The 22413-nt window shown below is 41.7% G+C and overlaps 2 protein-coding genes across 3 annotated transcripts in view; one reads left to right on the forward strand and one right to left on the reverse strand.

Annotated features, from left to right (window-relative positions):
- RNF32 (ring finger protein 32) overlaps positions 1–19160 on the forward strand; it is a 48023-nt gene extending 28863 nt beyond the window's left edge. The window contains exons 8-9 of one of the 2 annotated variants that reach the window (XM_019530563.1): positions 10146–10231; positions 11257–11340. In XM_019530563.1, the coding sequence (XP_019386108.1) occupies positions 10146–10196 (51 nt within the window). In that variant the 3' untranslated portion in view covers positions 10197–10231; positions 11257–11340. Of the gene's footprint in view, positions 1–10063; positions 10232–11256 lie in introns of both variants that reach the window. The other variant, XM_019530562.1, reaches the window with a different exon arrangement.
- Positions 14950–22413, reverse strand: part of LMBR1 (limb development membrane protein 1) — a 105410-nt gene continuing 97946 nt past the window's right edge. Inside the window, exon 17 of the mRNA XM_019530552.1 lies at positions 14950–19479. Coding sequence (XP_019386097.1) covers positions 19397–19479 — 83 coding nt within the window. The 3' untranslated portion in view covers positions 14950–19396. The remainder of the gene's footprint in view (positions 19480–22413) is intronic.

The raw sequence follows: 22413 nt of genomic DNA on the forward strand, positions 1-22413 counted from the left end.
TCTTCCCCAGGACAGAAGTCAGGCTAATGGGCCTGTAGTTAGCCGGATCCACTCTCCTCCCTTTCTTGAAGATCAGCACCACATTGGCCTTCTTCCAGTTTTCGGGCACTACACCAGAGCGCCAGGAGCTCTCAAAGATTCGTGCCAGGGGCTGGGCTATGATGCTCGCCAGCTCCTTGAGTGCCCTGGGGTGCAGGTTGTCAGGTTCAAAGTGCCGTTGATATCTTCCTGTCTGTCTGGTTGCATCAGATGCCACTATTAACTCTCAATCGCTCACACAGCTTCAAAGCTGTTCATAACTTTGCTCTTTCCTACTTGTCCAGATCTTTATCATCAAGTTGCCTGCCACCCCCAGTACTACCCAGTTTCGAATATTTGTCTAGTTCCTACATTTGAACTTTGTTTTATGCTGTCCCTTATATGTGGCTAGTTGATTCACTGTACAACTTTATTTTACTTGTCCATGCACACAAACCAGTTGAATTAAGTAAGACACTCTTACGTCAGGTAGAAGATAAATCAGTGGCAGGTGTAAACCAGTATAAGAGCATCCACATGCAAAATTACATAAGTTAAAATAAACCAGTTTGCTATTTATTGCCATCCTTTGTAACCATAATGAAATCCAAAGCTGTACTTCAAAAGCAGAAGGTAGATGCAACTAAAGTACCTGCTTTCCTTTTAAAAGACATTATCAGAGACTCATTTCAAGTAAACTGGGGGAAAATGGAAGGTTTGATGGATAGCGACTGTGCTTATCAGATCCTATTATGGAGGGGAGTGTTTATAAGTACCTAGGTTTTCCAGAATGAATGCTTTGCAGCTAAATCCTTAACAATCTGTAACAGTTAATCCATACCCAGCTACCCATGATAGGTGACTTTTTCCTAAGAAGACGTTACACGTTTTTTATACCCCAAATAGTAAAGATATGGAATATGGTTAGGCCTCTGTTAACACAGTGTGGAGAGTTTTTAAACAGGTAATCTAAGTCACCTGCCTGTCAAATGTAGAATTGATTAAACTCTTTGCAGACACTGGTTCTTCCATAAAAAAGTTATAATGGAGTATAAATTTATAATGGAATGTAGTAGTTGTAGCCAAGAAGTTAGGTATTCAAAATGAGATTGGGAATTTCTATGGATAGCAGATATATTCGGAGTTAACAGACATACATTCTGGCAAGGATCTCAAACCTTAGGCCTTGCAGGCCTAAGCCAATTTATTAAAGACCAAGACAAGACTAATGTGAGGGATATATTATCCCAGATCTACCTAGTACCAGCTTCTTAACAGACTCTGAAGTTACAAAGGAGATTGTGAGAACTCCCAAGAAGCATGTTTATGTCATCAGGTATGGTTTTAGATTTAAACAGCAACATTTTCAGTGATTTTTTAATTTCAAAACTATTTTTAAAAGCATAATAGGAAAAATTCAATAGCTTGAACACTGGCATCTCATGCTGCGGATGTCACTGCCATTATTTAACAGTGTGATGCTTGCTGATGAAAAGCTTAATGCAGCCATCTCCATTTGAGAACTTTCCAAAGAAGGTGTAGTTTTAGGAAATTATTCTCAACAGGTGACGCTTAAGTACTTCGCCCCTTTGTCCCTTTTTAGACAAGCATAAGTGCAGCTTACACACTGATGTGGATCAACCATGTATGAATGTGTAAAGTGTTGAGTATAAATAACAAGGGATATGTGCTCATTTCTCTTAGTTCTTTTTTATGGCTTTCAACTAAGAATTGTGGCTTTATGGCTTTCATACTTTTATTAAGTGTCAGTTAATAAAACACTAGGGTAATTTTTCACAAATAGTAATCCATTTCTAGATGCTAAAAAAGCTTCTCCAAAATGAATTTCTACTCTCCAAGCATATGTCATGCTTTTAAAATGTCACTCCCTGAATGTTAATGTAGCTGAACAGCACAACAACCAAAGTAAATTGGGGGTTAGGAAGCATTTTTGTTGCTGCTGTTTTAAATACACCTACTTCCTTTAGAAGGACCACAAAGGTCAAAAGCCAAGTTTTGTACTCTTAAACCTAAGCCTGAAATGTCACTGCTAGGAATAGTGTATTTTACTTGTCTGATGATGATACAGTAGGCCTTATTACTCTTATCCAGTAAAGTTCTTACTCATTTAGATCAAAGGGGATAGGAAAGGTCACTGAAACTAAGCTATGCTAATTTTTAGCACTACTTTGTGCAGAAGGCAAAGGGTTGCCTAAAATGTAATGTGTTTTGTAGTGAATTTCTTTGATCCTACCTATAAACTCTGCTTGTCTATGTCATTTAATTGAGGCATGGTCCTTTATTGGTGCAATTAAATCTTTTCAAATGCATTACATTATCCCCAACTTTACTAAAAGTCCTGGCCATTGTTTAGGAAGCTAGGTAAGTCATTTGTAAAATAGTGTGGTTGACTTTAGCTTCCTCCTCCCCTTCCACAGGATTTCTCCCAACAATTTTAATTTAAATCTCACCAAACAGCATAATGGTCCTAGAGTTTGTTTAGTCGTTTGACTTCCTTTATCACATGGAGATGGCAAACATTCTGTTGCTAACTTGAAGTGGCTCCAAGCAGCAAGACTAGAAGGATATTAAACCAGTAAAAGCTTATCAACTGATTCATTGATATGCTGTAAATTCCAGCCTTTTCATTTTACTTTTGAGGGTTGCCGTAAGTCAACACATTAGTAAGCAATTTGCTGACATTAAGATGGATCACTCAAAAAGACTTCCCTATGGACAAAGTTCACCAAGGTGCTTTTGTCTGCATCATTTTATTCAGTTCTAGAATTGCTGTGTTGCTTTGCAAATAACTGGGGTGGTTTTGCATATTGATAAAGCATTTAGAACTGTGTAGTTTGTCAGTCCATTCAAGCTGTAACATTTTTCCAATAAGCTTATAATGGGGGACAGAGCAATTAATTTAAATATCCTTTTAGACAAGGATGGTATATTTATTAAGTATACTGCAGTGGTTATCAACCCTGTTATACTCAAGGCACTCCTTAGAAAATATCAGCTCCTGCTTTTCACTCAGTTTTTGACTGCAGAAAAACATTAGAGGAATTCTTCCATTGTAAAGAGCCACAACAGATCAGAGAACTTTAAAACCTATGGATTCCTATTTGAAATCTCTGAGTTTATCTTGTGAATCATGTTTGCACACCTAATAGTGCTAACTAATATTGTTTGGCACTCTGGAAAGGATCTCAAGGCACCCCAGGATGCTGCAGCACCCTGGCTGAGTATCACTGGCATATGTTGTTCGTCCTTTGCAAGCAAAGATGACCACATGGGAGGGGGAAGGGAGCAAAAGAGAAAGGAAGTGGGAGAGAAAAAGTGATGTTTCAGCGTGCACCTGGCACAACACCCCAGGAACCTGGACAAACAACATATACCAGTTATACTCAGCCAGGAAGAGGGAGAAAAAAGAAAGGGAGAAAGAGGAGAGGAAAAAAGAGAAAGAAGAAAAAGGAAAGAGAGAGGAGGGGAGTGGAGGCTAGGTCACATGGGTACACAGGTGACTTATAAGCCCAAATTTTGCCCTGAACAATCTGCTGCAGCAGGGGCAGGAGAGCAACAAGGACTGAACACAAGAGATTCTTGTTTTCCTGGCTATGTCCTTCCTCACTGCCTCTGCTGTGCACTGCTGCTTGAAGGCCAGTGCTCCGCTCTGGAACGACGACCTCCAGGATGGACGATCACGAATGATTTGCTCCCGTGACTGGGTTGATACCAAAACTCTTTAGGGATACCTTTAGAGTATCCTTGTACCACTTGATGCACCACAAAAGTGTACTCCACTTGACAGTTCACCGTAGAAGATTTTATTTGGCAGATGAGTGTTGGGCATTCTTGAAAGGTGGCTGGCCCATCTTAGCTGTACCAGTTTCAGTAGAGTGTGGATACTGGGGAGAACAGATCTGAGCACTTCAGTGTCCAGAATCTTGTCCTGACACTTGATCTTTATTATCTTTCACAGGCAGCACAGGTGGAAGTGGTTTAGTTTCTTGGCATCACACTGGTAGACAGTCCAGGTTTCACAGGCATAAAGAAGGGTCGTGAGAATGATGGCTTTGTAAACCTTTTGTTTTGTTGACATTCTGATGCCTCTGCAGTCCTAGACCAACTTACAGAGTCTGCTGAAGGCCAAGCTGGCTTTTGCTAGCCTCACATTGGCTTTGTCATCGATGTGGACCACACGGGAGAGTGTGCTGCCTAGATAGGCAAACTTGTTGACCATCAGCAGTTGTTGGCCTTTAACTGAGACATGTGGTTCCTGGGGTGTTGTGCCAGGTGCAGGCTGAAACATCACTTCAGTCTTTTCATGTTGATAGTGTGTCCAAAGTTGTCACAGGCTGATGAGAATATATCCATGGACCATTGCATGTGAGCCTACGCATAATGCACAGTCGTCAGTAAAGAGGAAGTCGCAGAGTATGGCTGTCTGGACTTTGGAGCTTGCTCAAAGCCTGCGCAGATTGAAGATGTCTCTGTCAAAACGGTACCTGATCCCCAGACCAACATCATCATCTTGGAAGGCATCCGACAGCATGGCAGAGAATACCATGCTGAAGTGGGTAGGTGCAAGCATACAGCCCTGCTTGACACCATTTGTGACCTGAAAAGGGTCAGAGCATTTGTTCTGGTACATACTGAGAAACAAATCCGCCAAGCATTGCTTTTATCTATTAATTAGTTTAACAGTGGTGCTCAATAGGGCTGTGTGAAATTCTCTGGCAGTTTCGTTTTGACACTGTTTTGACTTGTTGTGAGCTCAAAACAGCAAAATTGAAATGAAACAGAGCTTCAAAACAGCCTCAAAATGAAATGAGGCAAGTCAAAATGTTTCAAAATTTTCTAAACGTTTCTAGTTTCAAAGCTCAAGCTGGGCTTGCCTACGGGGAAACAGAAACTAAAGTAAGGAGAGGGAGGGGGAAGAAGCGCTCTCATTATATTGACTGTGTAGCTGGCCAATGATTGTCATCCTTTCCTGAGTTCCCTTCCAATCCCCGTGCTCTGGGGGAGGGATGGAAAACCTGCATAAAAGGCAGCATTGTTTGAACTGCCCTGCTTTCTGCCTTGGTGTCAGTTGAGTGAGGGCACACCTTTACACAACACAGTGTCACCCCTGTCACGAGTTTTGCTTGTCAGCAGCTTGAGATACAGTTTCCCTGAAACCCCTGCACCTATCTCCTTGAAACGTGGCAGACTTCATACCCTCAGAAGGGGCTACCATTCCTGAAAGTTTCATCCAAATCAGACCAGAAAGGACAACATTATAGGCTATTTCGAACTTCCCCATTATAGCCTATGGATGAAACTTTGAAACAGCATTGAAACAGTGAAATTCTTTCGATGAAACAAAATGGAACAGCAGTTTCGAATCGAAACAAAATTCAAAATGAAATGCTGTTCAATTGAAATGTTGAAACACAAGTAGAAAAGGAACGGTGCCGTTTCACACAGCCATAGTGCTCAATCTATGGTGCATACAGCTGTGTCACCCAGCCTGTAGGGCTCCCCATGGAAATCTGGCATTGGGGGACAATGTCACTGTAACTGCAGCAGCTCACAGACTGACCCCATGTGCCTGTTCTGGCCTACGGACTGACACTGCATGCCAGATCCTTCCCATGGACTAGACCCGTGCCGCTCATCCAGCCTGTGGTACTGGAGGGGTTGGGCATCACTGGTTTATATTTTTTCTGAATAACAAAATAATTTAGAGAGATCAGGATTTAGCAAAAGTTACCTTCCAACATAAGACCTAGTACATTAACCCTTCAAATTCCATATTCTATAAAGAATATTTATTCCCTCCCATATAATCTTTTCAGTATTAATAAGTCACCAAAGTCCCACATTTCTAACATTAGTTACATCTCTATTTCCCAGTCTCTGATTTCAGTTCCTGATTGATGAGTGACAGGACTATTCTGCAGGAATTCACAGGCGGGTTCAGAGAAATTTCCATTACTAGGACATTGGCACAAACAAAGCAAGTTCTTCTCTGATTTTTTCTGCTTCTTCTATAGCTTCTACTCAGGAAGGCCTGATGATGGAAGCCAGCATCTAGTGGCTAAATGAAGCAGAAGGAGCACACATGCACATCCAAGGAAGATGCACACAGAAAAGGGAACAAACAGCACTGCCAAAAGGGGGAATAGGACACTATGGACAAGGCCCTATACCACTTCTGTCTTAAGAGTTTCATGGGACTTGTAGAAGGGACTGCTTAGGGTCAGCTGTACCCATGCTGGGATTGGGGGAATAAACTGTCTCCTGGTCACAATATCAGCCAGTCATCTTAGCTGGTTGCTCTCCCCACCCCTGTCAGCCTAGTTTTCTCACATGCTCTATACTCGTTATTCTCAACCAGGGTGCCTTGCAACCCTTCTGAGGTTGCCACACAATGTTAGCACTGTTAGGTGTGCAAACATGATTCATAAGAAAAGCTTAGAGATTTCAAACAGGAATTCATAGAGTTATAAACTTTCTGATCTGTTGTCATGAAGAATTGCTGAGTTATTTTTCTGTAGTCATGAGTCAAAAACTAAGAGCTGGCATTTTCCAATGGGTGCCTTGACTCTAACAGCAGGTGCCTTGAGTCTAAAAAGGTCGGGCACCTCAGTTGTATGTATACAGTTATCTGGAGATAAGTGTTGTAGGTAAAAACTGCATCTCAGAGTACATACCACAGGAAGCCTGATTCTTTGTTATGTAGCTTGTGTTCATTGCTGGAACAGAGGACGGAGCAAAGTCATTTTTAAATGCCTTTGTGCGCCTCCTATTATGGGTCCTGACTGCTAATAAGTTATAGTTAGGCTCCTTCTATACATTCCACATATTACACAATTACACAATTAACTGGTTAATTGCACACTTAATTTAGACCAGCTGCACGTGCATATTAATTATCACACCATAAAAAGGTCCATCTAGCTATTAAGTTAGAGCTGGAAAATGTGTAATAAGTTTTTAGCTGGTTTCAATCCAGCTTTAATTTGCACACGTACCAAGGTAGGCTCCTATGGCTGGGAGCCCTGTCAGCTGATGACTCATGGCTGTCCCACACACGACCACAGCTAAGACTGTGGTGGGACTGTCAGCTGCAGGAGCATGCTTCTTGCCAGTGCAGGGGAACCTGTGGTGGCAACCCTGGGCTCCCCCTGCATGGGCAATAAGGCATGATTGGATCTGATGCTGGATCCAACAGTCACGCTTCCTGCCAGTCATGTGTGGCATAGCAGGAGGCATGATTGTGTGGACTGGACATCAGATCCAATCACAACTTTACTTGAAAGTCTAGACCACCCCACAGGCAGCCCTAACTAACTTTCAATGGCCCCTCTCTAGAATTCCTTTGGAAATATTTGTCTCGGGTGTATTAGAGTTTGATACTTATCCATGCAAGGGTTGAGGGTACACTAATAATATGGGGGAATCTAAGCTGTACTTAATCAAACAGCCAAAATAATTTTTATAGATTTGTGACAGTGTGCTAAATGCACTCCTGTCACTTTAAGAGGAAACGAGGCTGCAGTGAGGGCTCTGGTGCCAATCAAAGGAGTCATTTGACCAGCAAGGGCTTGGGTTATAAGCATATGAACTCAGGGCCTGAGCTGGTCTGGCAGTCCAGGCCTGAGAGCTGCAAAAAAGGAGGTCCTGGGCTGCAAGGCTGCAGCAAGGTTCCTGGGTAACAGCTGAGTTGGCGTGACAGCGTTGGAGGTTTGTGGATGGGACTTAAGGGTGAAGGAGGGCCCGACAGGCCTGGGAGCAGAGCCAGGGCACAGGACTAGTGCAGGGAGGGTCAGAGGTGCAGGAGTAGGGTCAGAGATCAGGGCCAGGGGCCTGTAGCCCAGAGAGGGGTATAGACAGGACAAAGGAGCCCAGAGATTGGTGCCAAGGGCCCGAAGCCCAGGAGGGGGTGCAGGCAGGAGCCTGATAGGGCAGGCTGTAGTGCCTGGGAGTAGCCCACGTAGGCAAAGTGCTCTGGGTCGGAACTACAGGCAGAGGTGGTGTGCCCTGGAGTAGCCGCGACGAGGCAAAGTGCCCGGACGGAGAAGGCAAGCCTGGAAATTATACCCAGGAGTAGCTGAGGTAGGCAAAGTGCCCAGGCAGGGAGGTCCAGTCACAGAGACAGAGACCATGGTCCAAGGGGGTTGTTGGTCAATGACTGATAACAACTGCAAGGCATGGGTGTTGTGTAAGGGGCAGTCAGAGCCACATAGTTAGCCCTTAAGGTGGAGAGCAGAGACCCCTGAGCGCAGGAGCATGAGATCAAGCTTGGGAAGCCCTGGGCCAGCCTCCCTTTATCTAAAACTACAGGGGAGCACATCTTTTCCTGAACACAAAGTATCCAAACTTATGGGAAAGTAGTACTGAATTAGACAAAAATGACGTTTGTTAGCTGACAGTGAAAATAGTTAAAAAGCTTTGTGACCAAGTACATTAATATAGACATCCTCCAAGCTGGTGCCTTTGAACCAGCTCCTAGGGAGACATCCTGATCCACAGGTTCCCCGGGAAGGAGATGGTGGGAGGCCGTGCAGGACGTGCTGGTGGCAGTGACCATGAAGGGGTGGCAAGGGAGGAGGCTCTCTGAGGAAGGGGAAACGAGGTCCCTGGCTGAAGAAGATAGCTCTCCCAGTTGTGGCTAGGTGGTAGTCTAAAGGTAGGGTATGGATTTTGTCAGTGTTGTTTTACCATACTCTGTTGTCAAGCATTTGATCACTCTTTTTTATACCATTTCTTTCTTTTTTTGTTACACGAATGCCAGTGGCAAATGGTGATTTCTGGGTAAATACCCTGGGCATACCCATTCAGCGGAGCAGTAGATTTACACAAACCCGAAGATCATCTGGCAGAACCTCCTGACACCATCGGGTTTGGCACAATGTGCATCAAGCAGTTCCTCAGACTTTTCTCAGTTTACCACTCCATAGTCTGTTGAGCCTTGCTCCTATCTGTACCATGTCTCAAATCCACTTAAGATGACATAGAAAGTGCTGAGGCACTTTGGGCTGCAGCAATATGAGTATGATGGAGTAGATACTGCATCTGAGATTTTAGCTGAGGAGACCCAGTCTGCTATGAGAGATGGAGTGAGAACAGAGTAATGCTTCAGTTTGACACTTCCTTTTGATAAGCACCAAAATCTTTCCCAGTGTGGTACAGCGCATATACATCTGATCAGAATATACAGACACAAGAGACACGCTAATATGTTTAAATGGTAGGCTAGAACGGTCAGCACTGGAGGGGGGTACAAGGTGCCCATCCCCTGTTCTCACAGCAGGCATTTAACTGGGTCCAGTGTAGGTTACTGAGCTCCTACTACATAACCACTAAGTAGATAAGGACTCTCTTGCGTGTAACCTGTAGCTCCTCTCCTATGCATCCTCACCCCCACTTGTGGGAATTCAGGATACCAAGCAGGAACCTCAGTGTGTGGTTGTCCCTCCATCTCCCCACCACAAGTTTTTTCTCTACAAAGATAAAATCTTAAAATCCTAGTGAGATGCTGAGTCTGGGAGCTGGCTGCCTTAGTCTTTGGCTGCAGGGGACACCAACTGCATATTGCAATGAGCTAAAAAAAACTTGCCTTTCTTCCCATTAAATGTTAAAGTCTTCTTCGAACTTACCAGCTCTTGCTAATTCTTCCCGATTGCAAAACAGGTGATTGGTCTGATGTACAGGACTGCTCCCAAAAACAGAGCTCCTGTAGAGTCCAAGGGGGAGAACAAGAATTCTTTGAAAAGCCCAGTTTCAATGGGCAAGAAACCTGGCAATCAATCCCCACTACAGCCAGTTGGAGGTGGATGACTAAAGAAGGATAACAGGATCTGAGCTTGTGTGTATGTTACAGCTTTGGGCATTGGTTATGGAGAAGGCAGATGTTTGTAAATCCGTATTTGGACACTGCAACCATATTTAAGAATATATTCCTTACTTGTGAGTAATTTGTGACTAATTCTGAGAATTCTGCTCCAGTAGCTGCTAAACACAACCCCGCTCTCCCAGCTGCATTTTTCTCTTTGTTCAGTTCCAAGAGATCAGCAGTCGGTTACTGAGTTCTTATGACACAAACATCGATGAGTTTTTTTCTGAAATCGATTCTTCTGTAGCTACAAGTCGAAACATACTTCAGCAGTTGCAGGAAAAATTTGCTCCATTAATATGTGAAGCTGACTGGGAAAAAATACAGATGCAGGTTGGTTTCATCTTACAACTATTCATGAGGGAAAACTTTTCCAACACATCCTCCATCCAAAATATTCTGTTGTATACCTTCCATGTTTTATCGACCTATGGCAGGGGCGGGAAATAATTTCAGGTGGAGGGCCGCTTACCGAGTTTTGGCAAGCTGCTGAGGACTGCATGGGTAGCCCCAACCCCTTTACAGATGCCCCGCCCCTGGTCACCACCTTGTGACTAGAAGTCCCACCCCCTAACCCATGACCTTTGCCACCAGTCTCTCCCCTTGTCCTCAGAAGTACTCCTTTTAGCAAGGGGTTTTGCCATCTCAGAACCAAAAAAATACCACATTATATTCTAAAAAGCAAATATTTACAGCATTCATTAGCCTCATTTCAAAAATTTATTTTAGTCCCGATTTACACGTGTTTGCGAAGTGTACATAGAGAGGCGTGTACAATAGCTTAAAATGAAATCTTACTCTTGTATATTGTGGGAGGTGGGTATAGGCTTGTGGGGGCTGTGGAGTTGTGCACATGTGAGGTGAGGGAGCATGTGTGTGGATATGTGGGGTATGGGTGAGTATGGGGCTTGTGAGGGTTTGCATGTATGGCAATGCAAGGGGATGTGGGTGCATGGTGGTGTGTGTGTGTGTGTGTGTGTTACAGACTCGGTCTATGAAAACACACACACCCTGCCTGCATACACACATTGTATCTGCCTTCTCCCCCACCCCCGCCCCACACACACACTTGCTCCCCACCAGAACAGTGTGTGTGTGGGGAGCAACTACATGGTGCTGGAGCAGGACAAGGGCAGGAAGCAGGGAAATGGCTGGGAGTGGGCTGAGCAGTTCAGTCCTGCTGAGGCTCCCCCCTAGGTCCTACTGCCCCAATCTCTGTCAGCTTTGACAGGCTGCTGAGGCAGATAGAAAATTTATACTTAAGTTTCTTAGGGGCTACATGGGCTGGATCCGGCCCATGGGCCGCATTTTGCCCGTCCCCTATCTGCGGTAACTAATTTATTTTCCATTTATCTCAGGCATTTCGGCAAGAGATATTTGAGTGTCCTATCTGTATTATGCCACTTCATCATGCTCATCCTCCAGGCATATTTTCTGACAACGGCAACGATCAGTTTACACGACAGACTGTTCTGCTCTCCTGTTCACACATGTTCCACCATACATGCCTCCAAACATTTGAAGACTTTTCCTTAGGAGAAAGACACATTTGTCCTTTATGTCGCTCTTGTTATCAAAAGAAAGTTCTTGAATATTGATACAAACATGTAGAAATCTCAGAATGAATCACATAATTTAATTGATTTTATGAGGGCCTGTATTACACATATTTGATCCTTGTCAGAATAGGATAAAAATAACCTATTTTCAATGGATGCTGATGGTCATAGAAATAAAAGTTAAATAGGCATTTTTGTTTCTGTTCAAATGTACTGCTTCCCCATGATCACTGTCAGCCAACTGCTTTTCCCTTTGATGGTCTTCCACCAAGCTTCTCCCACTGTCTTCAATACCCCTTTTTCTTTTTCCAGAGATCCTCAATATACACTTGCTTCTATGGCTCCTTTCTTCATTTAGAGGGATCTTTTCTACAACCCTGCCTGGATTTCCAATTAACTGATGTTGAAAACAGGAAGGTACATGCTACTGCTGCCACCAGGGGCTCCAATCCTGTTGCTGAAGTTTGTCAGATCCTTTTACTAAGCTAAGGTGCACTTCCCCTTTAGTGGACTAAAGTTGCATCACAAGATCAACAGTAGGCAAATGGAAAAGCCTAGGAAGTCATTCAGAAGGGGCTGTACTACCAATAACTCATTAAAGACACAAAATGGGTTCAGGAATTTCTTATAAGCTGTGGCCAAATAACATAGCCTGCACCTCTAGAAAGGAAACCAAAATGCATTTAAAGCCTGTCAGCTGTTACTCTTGAATTTTGGGGAAAGGCTTAAAATCCTTTGATCAGTGTCATAATAAACGATGGCCTGAAACTGAAGGATAGCATGCTCCGTGATACCTTGATCTTTAAGTGATCTCTACTAGAGGATCTCAAAAGTACTTTATAAACATTAAGCCTCCACCCCACCGTGGGGTGGAGGTAAACCTGTGCTATACCTGGGTATTACTGCTATAGCGCCACACCTTTCAGAGTTAAAGTCTGTTTTTAATACAAATGACAGAAGTGTTAATCACAGTTTAACTTTATTGAAAACACATTTTTAAAAAAATGTTGCTACAAAACACACAAAAATGTGACATTTCAAATAAAGAAAAAATCCACTACCACTCCTTTTCATACACCAAAATTCAAGCCATCTAAAAAAAGCAATTGTTTTCGCATAGTTTTGTAACACTGCAAAGTAGCCATAACTGAAAATTGTATATGACACACATTTTCAGATGACCTATATTTAATTCAAAGGACTTGGTGAGGCAGAGTCACGTCCAGTAAAGGTCTTCATAACTAGTACAGTGAGCATTTTTTTCAGTCACATTTGTGGTGGTCCAAGGTAAGTGCCTGCATACCAGACATTTTCAAGTTAACTAAAACTTGTTCTTACAAAGCCTTGCCTTGCTTTAAACAAACGACTAATTCCACTGAACTCAATGTGACTGCATGTGTGCTTAAAAGTATAGAAGCAAATCTCTGTGGAAGTTGAGACCTCAATTAAAAACAGCAGTAGAAAAGCCTGAATATGCCTAAGAAAAATGTCCATTTAATTCCATGGTTGAACCTACACTAGACTTCAAGGTAGCACACACTGGCCATGTCATCTAGCTGCACTTGAGCGTAGATTTTGATGACAGTGATTAATATCCAATGACAATGTGAATCCCGGGCATACTCCCACTCAACACCAAGACCTTTCTTAAAAAGCCTAGTGAGGACAGGAGCACTGGAGTTCAAGGATGACTTTTCCTGCTGAGGGATTGCAGAAGTTAGCTCAACTCTCACATATAGGTGAAGGAAAACTTGTATGTGCTATTTTGGTTTGCATATATGCTTTATCAGGTTAAAAATTCAAATCCACAACCCAAAAACAGATTCATTCTTTTTCCAAAGGAATAGGAACCATGCCAGGTAAGACCAATTGGCTTGAAATCTTACCTCTAAAACTGTGAAGTGACTGAATTAAACTACAGCCATATTGCCTACCTGGAGCTTGCCTATTCTGCAATAAAGAATTCTGTCAAAGCTAAAAATGTAAGAATTGTCAATAAAAATGACTGGAAACTGGCTACTGAGAAAGATTAATCAATGAATAACGGCTTAGGCCAGTAAGATGCACAAAGTTTAAAAGATCCTTCTTGAAGTTTCCTATTTTTTAATTTAGAAGCTTTGCTTCCAAGATACATAGACATTTTTCTCACAATCTGCAGATTCCTGTAAAAAAAACCCCAAGCTAATATTCTATAACACATATTATAACATAATATATAATTTATGAAATTTTCTGCAGCACAATTTTGTTGAAATCAAACACCTATATATTTCAAAGTTGAGGATAACAGTTTACCCTGACAGATCAAATGTTATCATACACTATTTGGAGTCACTTATTTTGCATTTTGTTTATTCATACATTAAATTATAATATATATATTGACTGCAAAAACCAATGGATGAGAGGTCAGTAACTGGAAAAATGGTAAATGCTTACATATATGAAAAGGAAAAAGACAGCCAAAAGAACTCAAAGCCTGGTCCAAAAGAAAATACCATCCGACTTAGAAGAGTTTTACAGATCTAAATGAAAACTCCATCTTCAAGGTCAACTGAGTATGGAATGGGGTAGAAACGGCTCATATTGCTGGCAGCAGTTCAATGGATGCAGGATGTTTCAAAAGTCAACTTGTTTTGACTAATGTGTATGTAGATGCCGTGAAGGTCAGTTTCTATGCTAATTTACCTCCCCTTAGGATGGTTATTCCTTCCTAAAAACACATTAGTCTTACACTTTAAACAAAAACCAAAACACGTTAGAGATTGTCTCAGTGACATGTACCCATCTATTTGTTATTACATCTCATTTACAATCACATAACATCCCTGAGGCAAACAGAGCAGAAACACAGAAACTCACACAGAAACATACAGTAGGTAAGTAATGTACTTTTGTATTGAAGTTTGGCAGCTGAAACAGAAGCGCTGACGTTTAGCCAGCTGCTCACTGACCACAGTTCAAGAATCCCAGTCGGTATCTGCTAGTGACTGTCGGAGGGTGAACAGTCTCCGAGCACATGAAGACACTTGAATTGAACTATGAAAAGTGGGACATGCACAAATAGGGTTGCCAAAGACCTTTTTCCCTCCCCCCCACTTTTTTCACTGGCAATCTGCAAATGTTTTTTTACTGACACATTTTAGATAATGTAAAGGTAACCCTTCTGCCAGGCCCTGGAGGCAGTAACTTGAGGTAGGTTCAAATTTAGGGATTTAACACCAACTTCCTAAATCTGGTTCAAGCCCACACCCAGGAACATGGGAAAATAAATTTTAATTGCATGTTTTAAACTGAACAAGCCTCCCCACTTGTAAGCGATTGTTCAACTGAAACACGGCTTCTTACTACAGGGGGGGAAGGGATAAACGTAGCCTCAGAGGAAAATCTTAATTTAACATCAAGTGAAACCCAAACACTTGTATCCAGCCTCATTCAAATGATGGATCTTCAGTCAAGCTCATGATTTCTTACTGGTGGGGGGAGGAGGGGTTGGTTTGGTTTTGTTGTGGTTTTTTGTTTTTTAAACAGATGGTCTGTAGATTTATGGATAGTTGGCAACCCTGACAACATGGACAGAGTTCCACACCTTCTTATGCCAGCCAGAAACATACTTAAAAGGTAGCTGAGGAAGCAAGGATGGAAAAAGTAAGGATTCACATTTCTTGAAGACAGACCTAACCTTGTGATACCTCGACTTGCTGTGTAGCCAGCATGAGGACACTGTGGGATGTCAACTGTTGAGTCAAGCCTCCTTATTAAATATGGTGCATTTAAAACAAAACTTGAAAACGCTTCCTGAAAAATGAATTCAGTTACTATTCATGTAACTACAAAAGTTATTTAGTAAATTCAATATTCATGAGCCACAGATAACATCAACTGCTAAAACAAAATTTCCTCCTGTAGCATGTCATCAATGCATCTGCGATCTTAAATGGATGAATTAATTTGTGTCTGTAAATGCTGGCTTACTTGCCAAAAAATCCTCTGTAACATTAACTCTGATGGCTGTAAGACATCATTCTTTTAACAAAAATCCAGGAATGACTGTTACATTTCCAAAATCTTTTGATGATAGCACATGATACAGATAAAACTACTGTATATTTAAAAGCAGATATTTTCAATTGTGCATGGAAACTCTACAAGAAAGGATTCACTGATAACCTTGTGCTTGGTACAGTGCAATAAGATAAGCTATTTATAAAATACTAACAGTAAGACCTTATGGCCCATAAGAGATCAACCCCCTCATTATTCTTCTGCAAGAAAAAATCTTGCCAATTTGGGCTAAAGGATATCCATTTATATTTATAACGTTCAAGAAAACACAAGTACAAATGAAGAACTAGTGGCCTTAAATTCCTGGGGCTACAATGGTTGTTTTGTTGGTGGGGAGGGGAATTTAAGCAACTGACTAACATTATATATTCTAGGTTCTCCAAAATGCCATATGGAAGACATCAACCTAATAACTGATATGACCAGTGGCAGGGACTCATCTGGACAATCACTAATGTAATATAAAATTCACCATGAAGGCTTGACCTTTAGCCATTTCCCATGTGATGTACATTCAGTAAATTCAGAGTGTCATTTCCCCATTTGATTTAGACTGTACGTTTCTCAGGACTACTTCAAGTGTTTTGTACAGTGCTGGGCACACTTCAGACACTCTAAACAGCTTTGACTACCAGCTGCTTCAATATGCTTGAATGACTAAATACCCTAGTTCTAAATGATTTAAAACTTGATCCCAACCTTCTGGACCAAAGCATGAAATAATTCCTTGTTAAACACTTTAATTCTTATGACACTAAAACAGCCAACTGTGTAAAAGATTGGGGGAAACGGGACCAAAAATAAACACCACATTACAAATCAGTAAACGAAGTTTTCTACATATCCAAAAACTGTTACTTGTACAGTAACATATCACAACAATTTAATGCTTAAAGTGTTAAGTACCAAAGATGTGCTTACACTAAAAAATCCCACCATATTACAATTCTGCCATTCCATTAAATACTGTGTTGCCAACACAGGAGAAAGCCAAGGAGGTGGCTCATTTAAGACATCATCACGTACATTTTTGGTCAAATTTCTGACATCTGGTTTAAGATGGAAGCATCTCTTTGCTTTTACCTCATAAGTGAGGCAGATGTTGATGTCATCAAGATCAGCTGTATAAAGGCATAGACTACCAGACTCTACATGAGTCAAAAATATTACGAATGCATTGCCAATATCTATTCATGAATTACCAACTGCTTCTACTTAGGTGAATGTATGTGCCTAAAATATACGTGACCTAGGTTTCACATCTGTAGTTGAAAGGAGTATGTCAGAAGGTTTGCATACAGAATGCTAGTTGCAGGGCTAAGCAGACATTTAAAATGTAGACAGTGTAACAATATAGATAGAGCCAACACTGTCAGCAGTTATACAAGACAATTTAAATTTTCTTTGATGACTGATGATCTGTAAAAATCTTTTACAATACTGTCTACATTTTGGTAATCTATCTGATCCAATACATTTCTTTAACATACACAGCAGAACCCATTAAAGGTGCAACCAACATATAATTCAGCTTCTGTTTTGGAAGGCAGAGGAAGTCTAAGATGAGGGAAAAAAAGTCTTGCCAGAAAACTGGCATGTGTACTTATCCCTGGGAAATGCCTAAACCCAATGCATTTCATCATCACGGTCCATCTTTGGGAACACACACGTGCATGGATTATGATCCATCTTTCCCAATGTTCTTGGATAGCTTATGATAAGGGAAACACTTCTCAAAAAAAGTCTGATCGGTTTCTACGTGAATGCTAACATCACTCTAAAATTTGGACAGAACTTTTTACTTCATCTTTAGACAGAATTTCATGGATTCAATCAAAAATTTTAACTTAAGCTTTGGCAACTATCTTAAATCACAATATAATAGGAACCTGGAATGTGCATTATAAAAAGCTAGCGACACTTCATTATCTATCAGTTTGCAAGTGACACTGGAGACGCTTGTAAGACCATGGCAGCACTATCAACTTGTAAAAGCAAGAAACTAGATGCACCTATTATTCTTCACTACAGTTCTAGTGTCTAAGTCCACCCACACTGAACAGGCAGCAGAAATCAATAATGCCTTTAATGATAAATCTTCTTGTAAACTAATATTCACTTTTAAGGAAATTAACTGTAGATACTTGTTTGTGACCAGGATTTTTTCCTTAGTAGGGAAAGAAGTCCAAAAAAAACTCATTGTTAAATCTGAGCAATAGTAAGATACCTCTAAATCTTTAAAAAGTTGAGCAATTTTACTGTCCTTCAGACTTTAATACAACATATCAATAACCATCGTAGGAATAGGTACGCCTGGAATTTAGTTTTGTTTACACTAACACTCACAAAAAGGAAAAGGAGATCTGATAGCTAGAACTTGACTTGAGTAGTATTTACATTATGACTTATTTCAATTCAGAAAAGGCAGATTCATGAAAGTGATATTCTTTGGAGTTTGTCTTGTGATGTATTCCAGAAAACTCCTCTGACATGCACTGCATTAAGCACAAATCCAAAGCCCAGAACCGCCTCAGAAAGACAGCAAATAAAAAACCTAAAGAAAGACTACTTCGCTTCAGAATCGGACTGGATATAAACTGGTTGACACAGCTCATTAAGTGTAAGGCCAGAGATCTGCACATAGTTCAGTTTTACACCAACAAAAAATAGTGTACAGTTTATAGCCAAAAGTATACAGTTTAATAGCAGTCTATAGTTTGTCACGCACTGCTTGGAGGACTTCATATTCATTTCCTTTGGCATTCTCATACTAACAAGACTGAATAAACAGGGTTTATTTACCAAGTTTCCTGTGTTTTTTCTGCAAGAGAAAGCATTTAATTTTCTATATACACATATATGTGTATATATGCACACACAATATATTAAGAGAAACTAAAGACTGAAGAGATTGTTGAGAAATATTGGATTGTACCTCTGCATAACAGTACAGCTATCAGGATGCAATTCAGAGAAATAAATTTACCTCAAGTAAAACATTTAGGCTACAACTATGTGCAATTGAAGCCTACTAAGCAACCACTAACTACTACTTGTGCGGAATCCAAATAAAAGGAATATATAAGAAATTCTATGCGTGTAAAATTCTGTGTCGTCCTCTATGGCAACTGACCCCTATGGCACAACACTTCTTTCTTAGTTTGTAGGATTAAAAACTATATCAGTAAGACATCTGTGTAGCTTTCTACAAAGCACTCTTAGCTCAGATTTAACACTGAAGTGAGCATTTATCTCGTGGTTTGCTAAATTTGGCGAGATATTGTCTAATGGTCACTAAATAAAGTAGTCTTCAGTCACATATAGCTAAGAACAGGAAGCTTAAAATGCTGGCCCCTGAAGAATGCTTTGCAATGTCAGACTATAAACAACTTAGTGATCCCATATGAAAGCAACAGTCATCTCTGGAAATAACTTCACTTTCTCTTATGCTTTTCTGCTAAGGAATATGGTATCTACTGTAAATAATATTCCAGGTAGGGTTATACTGGGTTTCAAATGCATCCTTTGTTACGAAGATTCAAAGTTATTTTTTTGTCACTGTATTTATAGCATACACAAGGAACTGTGCTTTTCACATAGTAGTGGAACATCACATCTAGAAACATGAAACTACATCCTCTTCAGTCTTCAAAGTACCTCCTGCATAAACTGCCTGGGATGTAAACAGAATGAACCAAAAATAATCCCATGTAGAGCCTGCAGTAGCGAGGTTTCTCAGAAGCAGTGTCCAGAGGGAGACACACTTGGACCCAAATTAGCAACAAGTAAAATCTATACAAAAATATGTTGATGAGATGACAGGAATGTCATGAGGTTGAAGTTTTCAGCTCTAGTGATTGAAGATGATCGTTCCTCACAGTGTTTTCTGATGCCCGTTTGCAGCAGGCTTTGTTTCTGAGTCTCTTACACTGTTTGACAAGTGAAGTTTATCTAAACCTGAAAAATATTAGTTAATGAAAAACAGAAAAGTTTTCATTTTACAAGTAAGGCTATCTAATAAAAAGCCTGTTAAAAACGTACTTAATCTGAACCAGTCCAAGTGCAGTTTTTCACGTTTACCGAACACAGACATGCTTTTTCCTAGAAACGCAAGCTAAGCTAGGAATTCAAGAAATTCTGCCTTGTGCTGAGCAGGCCAGACTTAAGTGATGGGAATGATCATTCTGGGTTTAATACCCCCAAATCTAAAACATTTTCAAAAACAGAAGCCTAACTTAGTAGCCTAAATATGGATTTAAGAGACCAAGGCCATGTGTAAACGAAACAAGGGGCATGTGCGCACAACACTTCAAACTGGGCAAAACATCAAGGAGTTTTAGTTTGCTGCCCTACAGCCGCAGAGTGAAGCACCGGGCTCTGTGCAGCTCCGTGGCTATGCAGAAAGACCATACAGGCAGCAGCCCAGGAAGGCAGGCTCTGCCCAAGGGGAAAAAAATAAATGATTGTCAACTTTTTTTTTCTCTTGGAGACTGCCTGCCTGACTTGCACAGAAGCCCAGTGCTTCCCTCCACAGCTGCAGTGCCCCACCCCAGGACTGCCCAAGCCCAGTGCCTGCTGGCAGGTGCCGCTGCTGCCACAACATGGGGGTTTACTTGGTCCTAAATTGAAGACATGTTTTTAAAAACCCACCATTTCAATTTAGGGCCATATTTTGTCTACATGTACCCTTAAGACCTAAATTTCCAAAAGTGCCCATGGAACTCAGGCCTGTCAATGACCAAGATGCTTTTGAAGACTATTGGAAATCATTTAAATATGGATTTGTAGAGCCTGAAGTTTTAGCTAATTACTGTTAAGCTAGCTCAGGCAACAGTAGCAGACTGCTAGGGAAAGACGTTCAAAAAGACTGAGCCTCAATTTATTCAATCTTGGCAGGGTAGTCTAACCTGCAAAGCTTGAACCGATTTGGAGGTGGACAGAAATGCAGGCACATGCCTGCAGTGGCTCAGGCTAGAAGCCAGGGGGTGCTAAAGCAGCCCTCCCTTCCCTTACACAATACTGAGCTGAACGGGGGCATGGCCAGGCCCTGGCAGGATGCTCCGATTAGCCCAGCAGGGAATTGATACCAGTGTTTATCATCCCTAACACAGTGTTTATCACCCCATTAAGAAAACAGCAGAGGGACAGGATTATCGGTACCTGCTGATTCTGCCTTTGTCACAGCAGGGACCAGAGCCAGCATGTGGTCTGTTAGCTAATACACAGATACCTCCCAGAAAGGCAGAGGGGAGGGGTAATTCCTGCTTAGCAGGGAGTGGGGAGGGAGAGGAGCAGCCTGCAGTCTCTGCCGAGCTCCAGCCAGGGAGCAGAGGGGAAGGGCCAGCTCTGCTGTGGAGCAGACAGCTCCACCCAGCCCAGACATGGTGGAAGTGTCTGGATTAATTTAAACCAGCAGGGGTCTACAGACACTTCATAAACCAGTTTGACCAAAATCAGTTAAGTCTGATACTACATTCAACCAGGTTCATCTCACACTGATTTCAGCCATATTCAAACTGGTTTATGTGCACTGAAGAGCTGTTCTGTTACAGATGTAAACCGGTTTCTGATCACTTAAACTGGTTTATGTGTAATGTCTGTCCCTGTCCCTCCTCTTTCCCCCTTGTCCCTCCCATCCCTCCCTGTTCTGCTCCCTGAGAGGGGTCCCCACCCCCTAGGAAGGGTCTCCAAGGACACCATGGACAGAGGACATACCAGCTGCTTATCTCATGTACCTGACTGGAGGGGGGCTGTGGGCATTGGCATCCCACCTCCAGACTGCTGTATTTTGACTCTGATGACAGTCCTAGGATTCATAAATATAGAACTGCTTGCTGGTTAGTACTGATGCTTTTTTGTTATCACTCTGTATCAATAAATTCGCCTATTATCAACCGGTAAGTGTTGTTGTTAGTCTAAGGGTTGTCCCTGCCTGGAACAAAGGTGTAAGGGCTGAGTTCTTAAAATCCAGTGTCAATAACTGGCAACTCCGCTAGGACACAAGAATAGTAACCTGACTGATCAGGGAATTTGTTGATGCAGAGTGACCCTTTCTAGAGGGGTTAGCCAAGATTTCTAGTAAGGCAGAGTTGTATTTTAATTGACCAGGGTTCTAAGTGTTGTGCAGGAGATGTTGTTTGTTACTGCTGACCAGGAGACTTTGTTTGCTTAGGTCAGGCAGAGTAGTGGATATACCTGCTGTGGTCCACTTGCAATTAAGTAAGAATCTCCTGTTGTGTTTGCAACAGGAAGCTACAGAGCAGAGAAAGTCATCTCTCTGCTGTAAAGGCTGTGTGAACGAACAGGGTCCCTTGACTCTACAGTCCTTGGGAATAGTCTTTTGTGGATGGTTACAAGAGCAGTTATGTGTTTGCTGTGGAATTTGTAAGGTATAAGGCATGCAGGGATGAAATCAGGAAGGCCAAAGCACAGCTGGAGTAGAAGCTATCAAGGAATGTGAAGGGTAACAAGAAGTGCTCCTTCCTGCCTATGGCAGGGGGTCGGACTAGATGATCTGTCTAGGTCCCTTCTGACTCATTGATTCTATGATTCTAAGGGTTTCTACAAGTTTGTTGGCAACAAGAGGAAGATCAGGGAAAGCATGGGACCCTTACTGAACTGGGGAGGCAACCTAGTGACAGATGATGTGGAAAAGGCTTAAGTACTCGATGCCTTTTTTAACTCAGTCTTCTCGGGCAAGTTCAGCTCCCAGACAATAGGAGTGGTCCCAGACAACTGGAAAAGGACAAATATAGTGCCCATCTTTAAGAAAGGGAAGAAGAAATCAGGGAACTACAAACCAATCAGCCTCACTTCAGTCCCTGGAAAGATCATGGTGCAGGTCCTCAAGAAATCCATTTCTAAGCACTTGAAGGAGAAGAAGGTGATTAG

Source organism: Crocodylus porosus, unplaced genomic scaffold (genome assembly GCF_001723895.1).
Source record: "Crocodylus porosus isolate Cpor-Errol unplaced genomic scaffold, CroPor_comp1, whole genome shotgun sequence".
Taxonomy (NCBI): Eukaryota; Metazoa; Chordata; order Crocodylia; family Crocodylidae; genus Crocodylus; species Crocodylus porosus.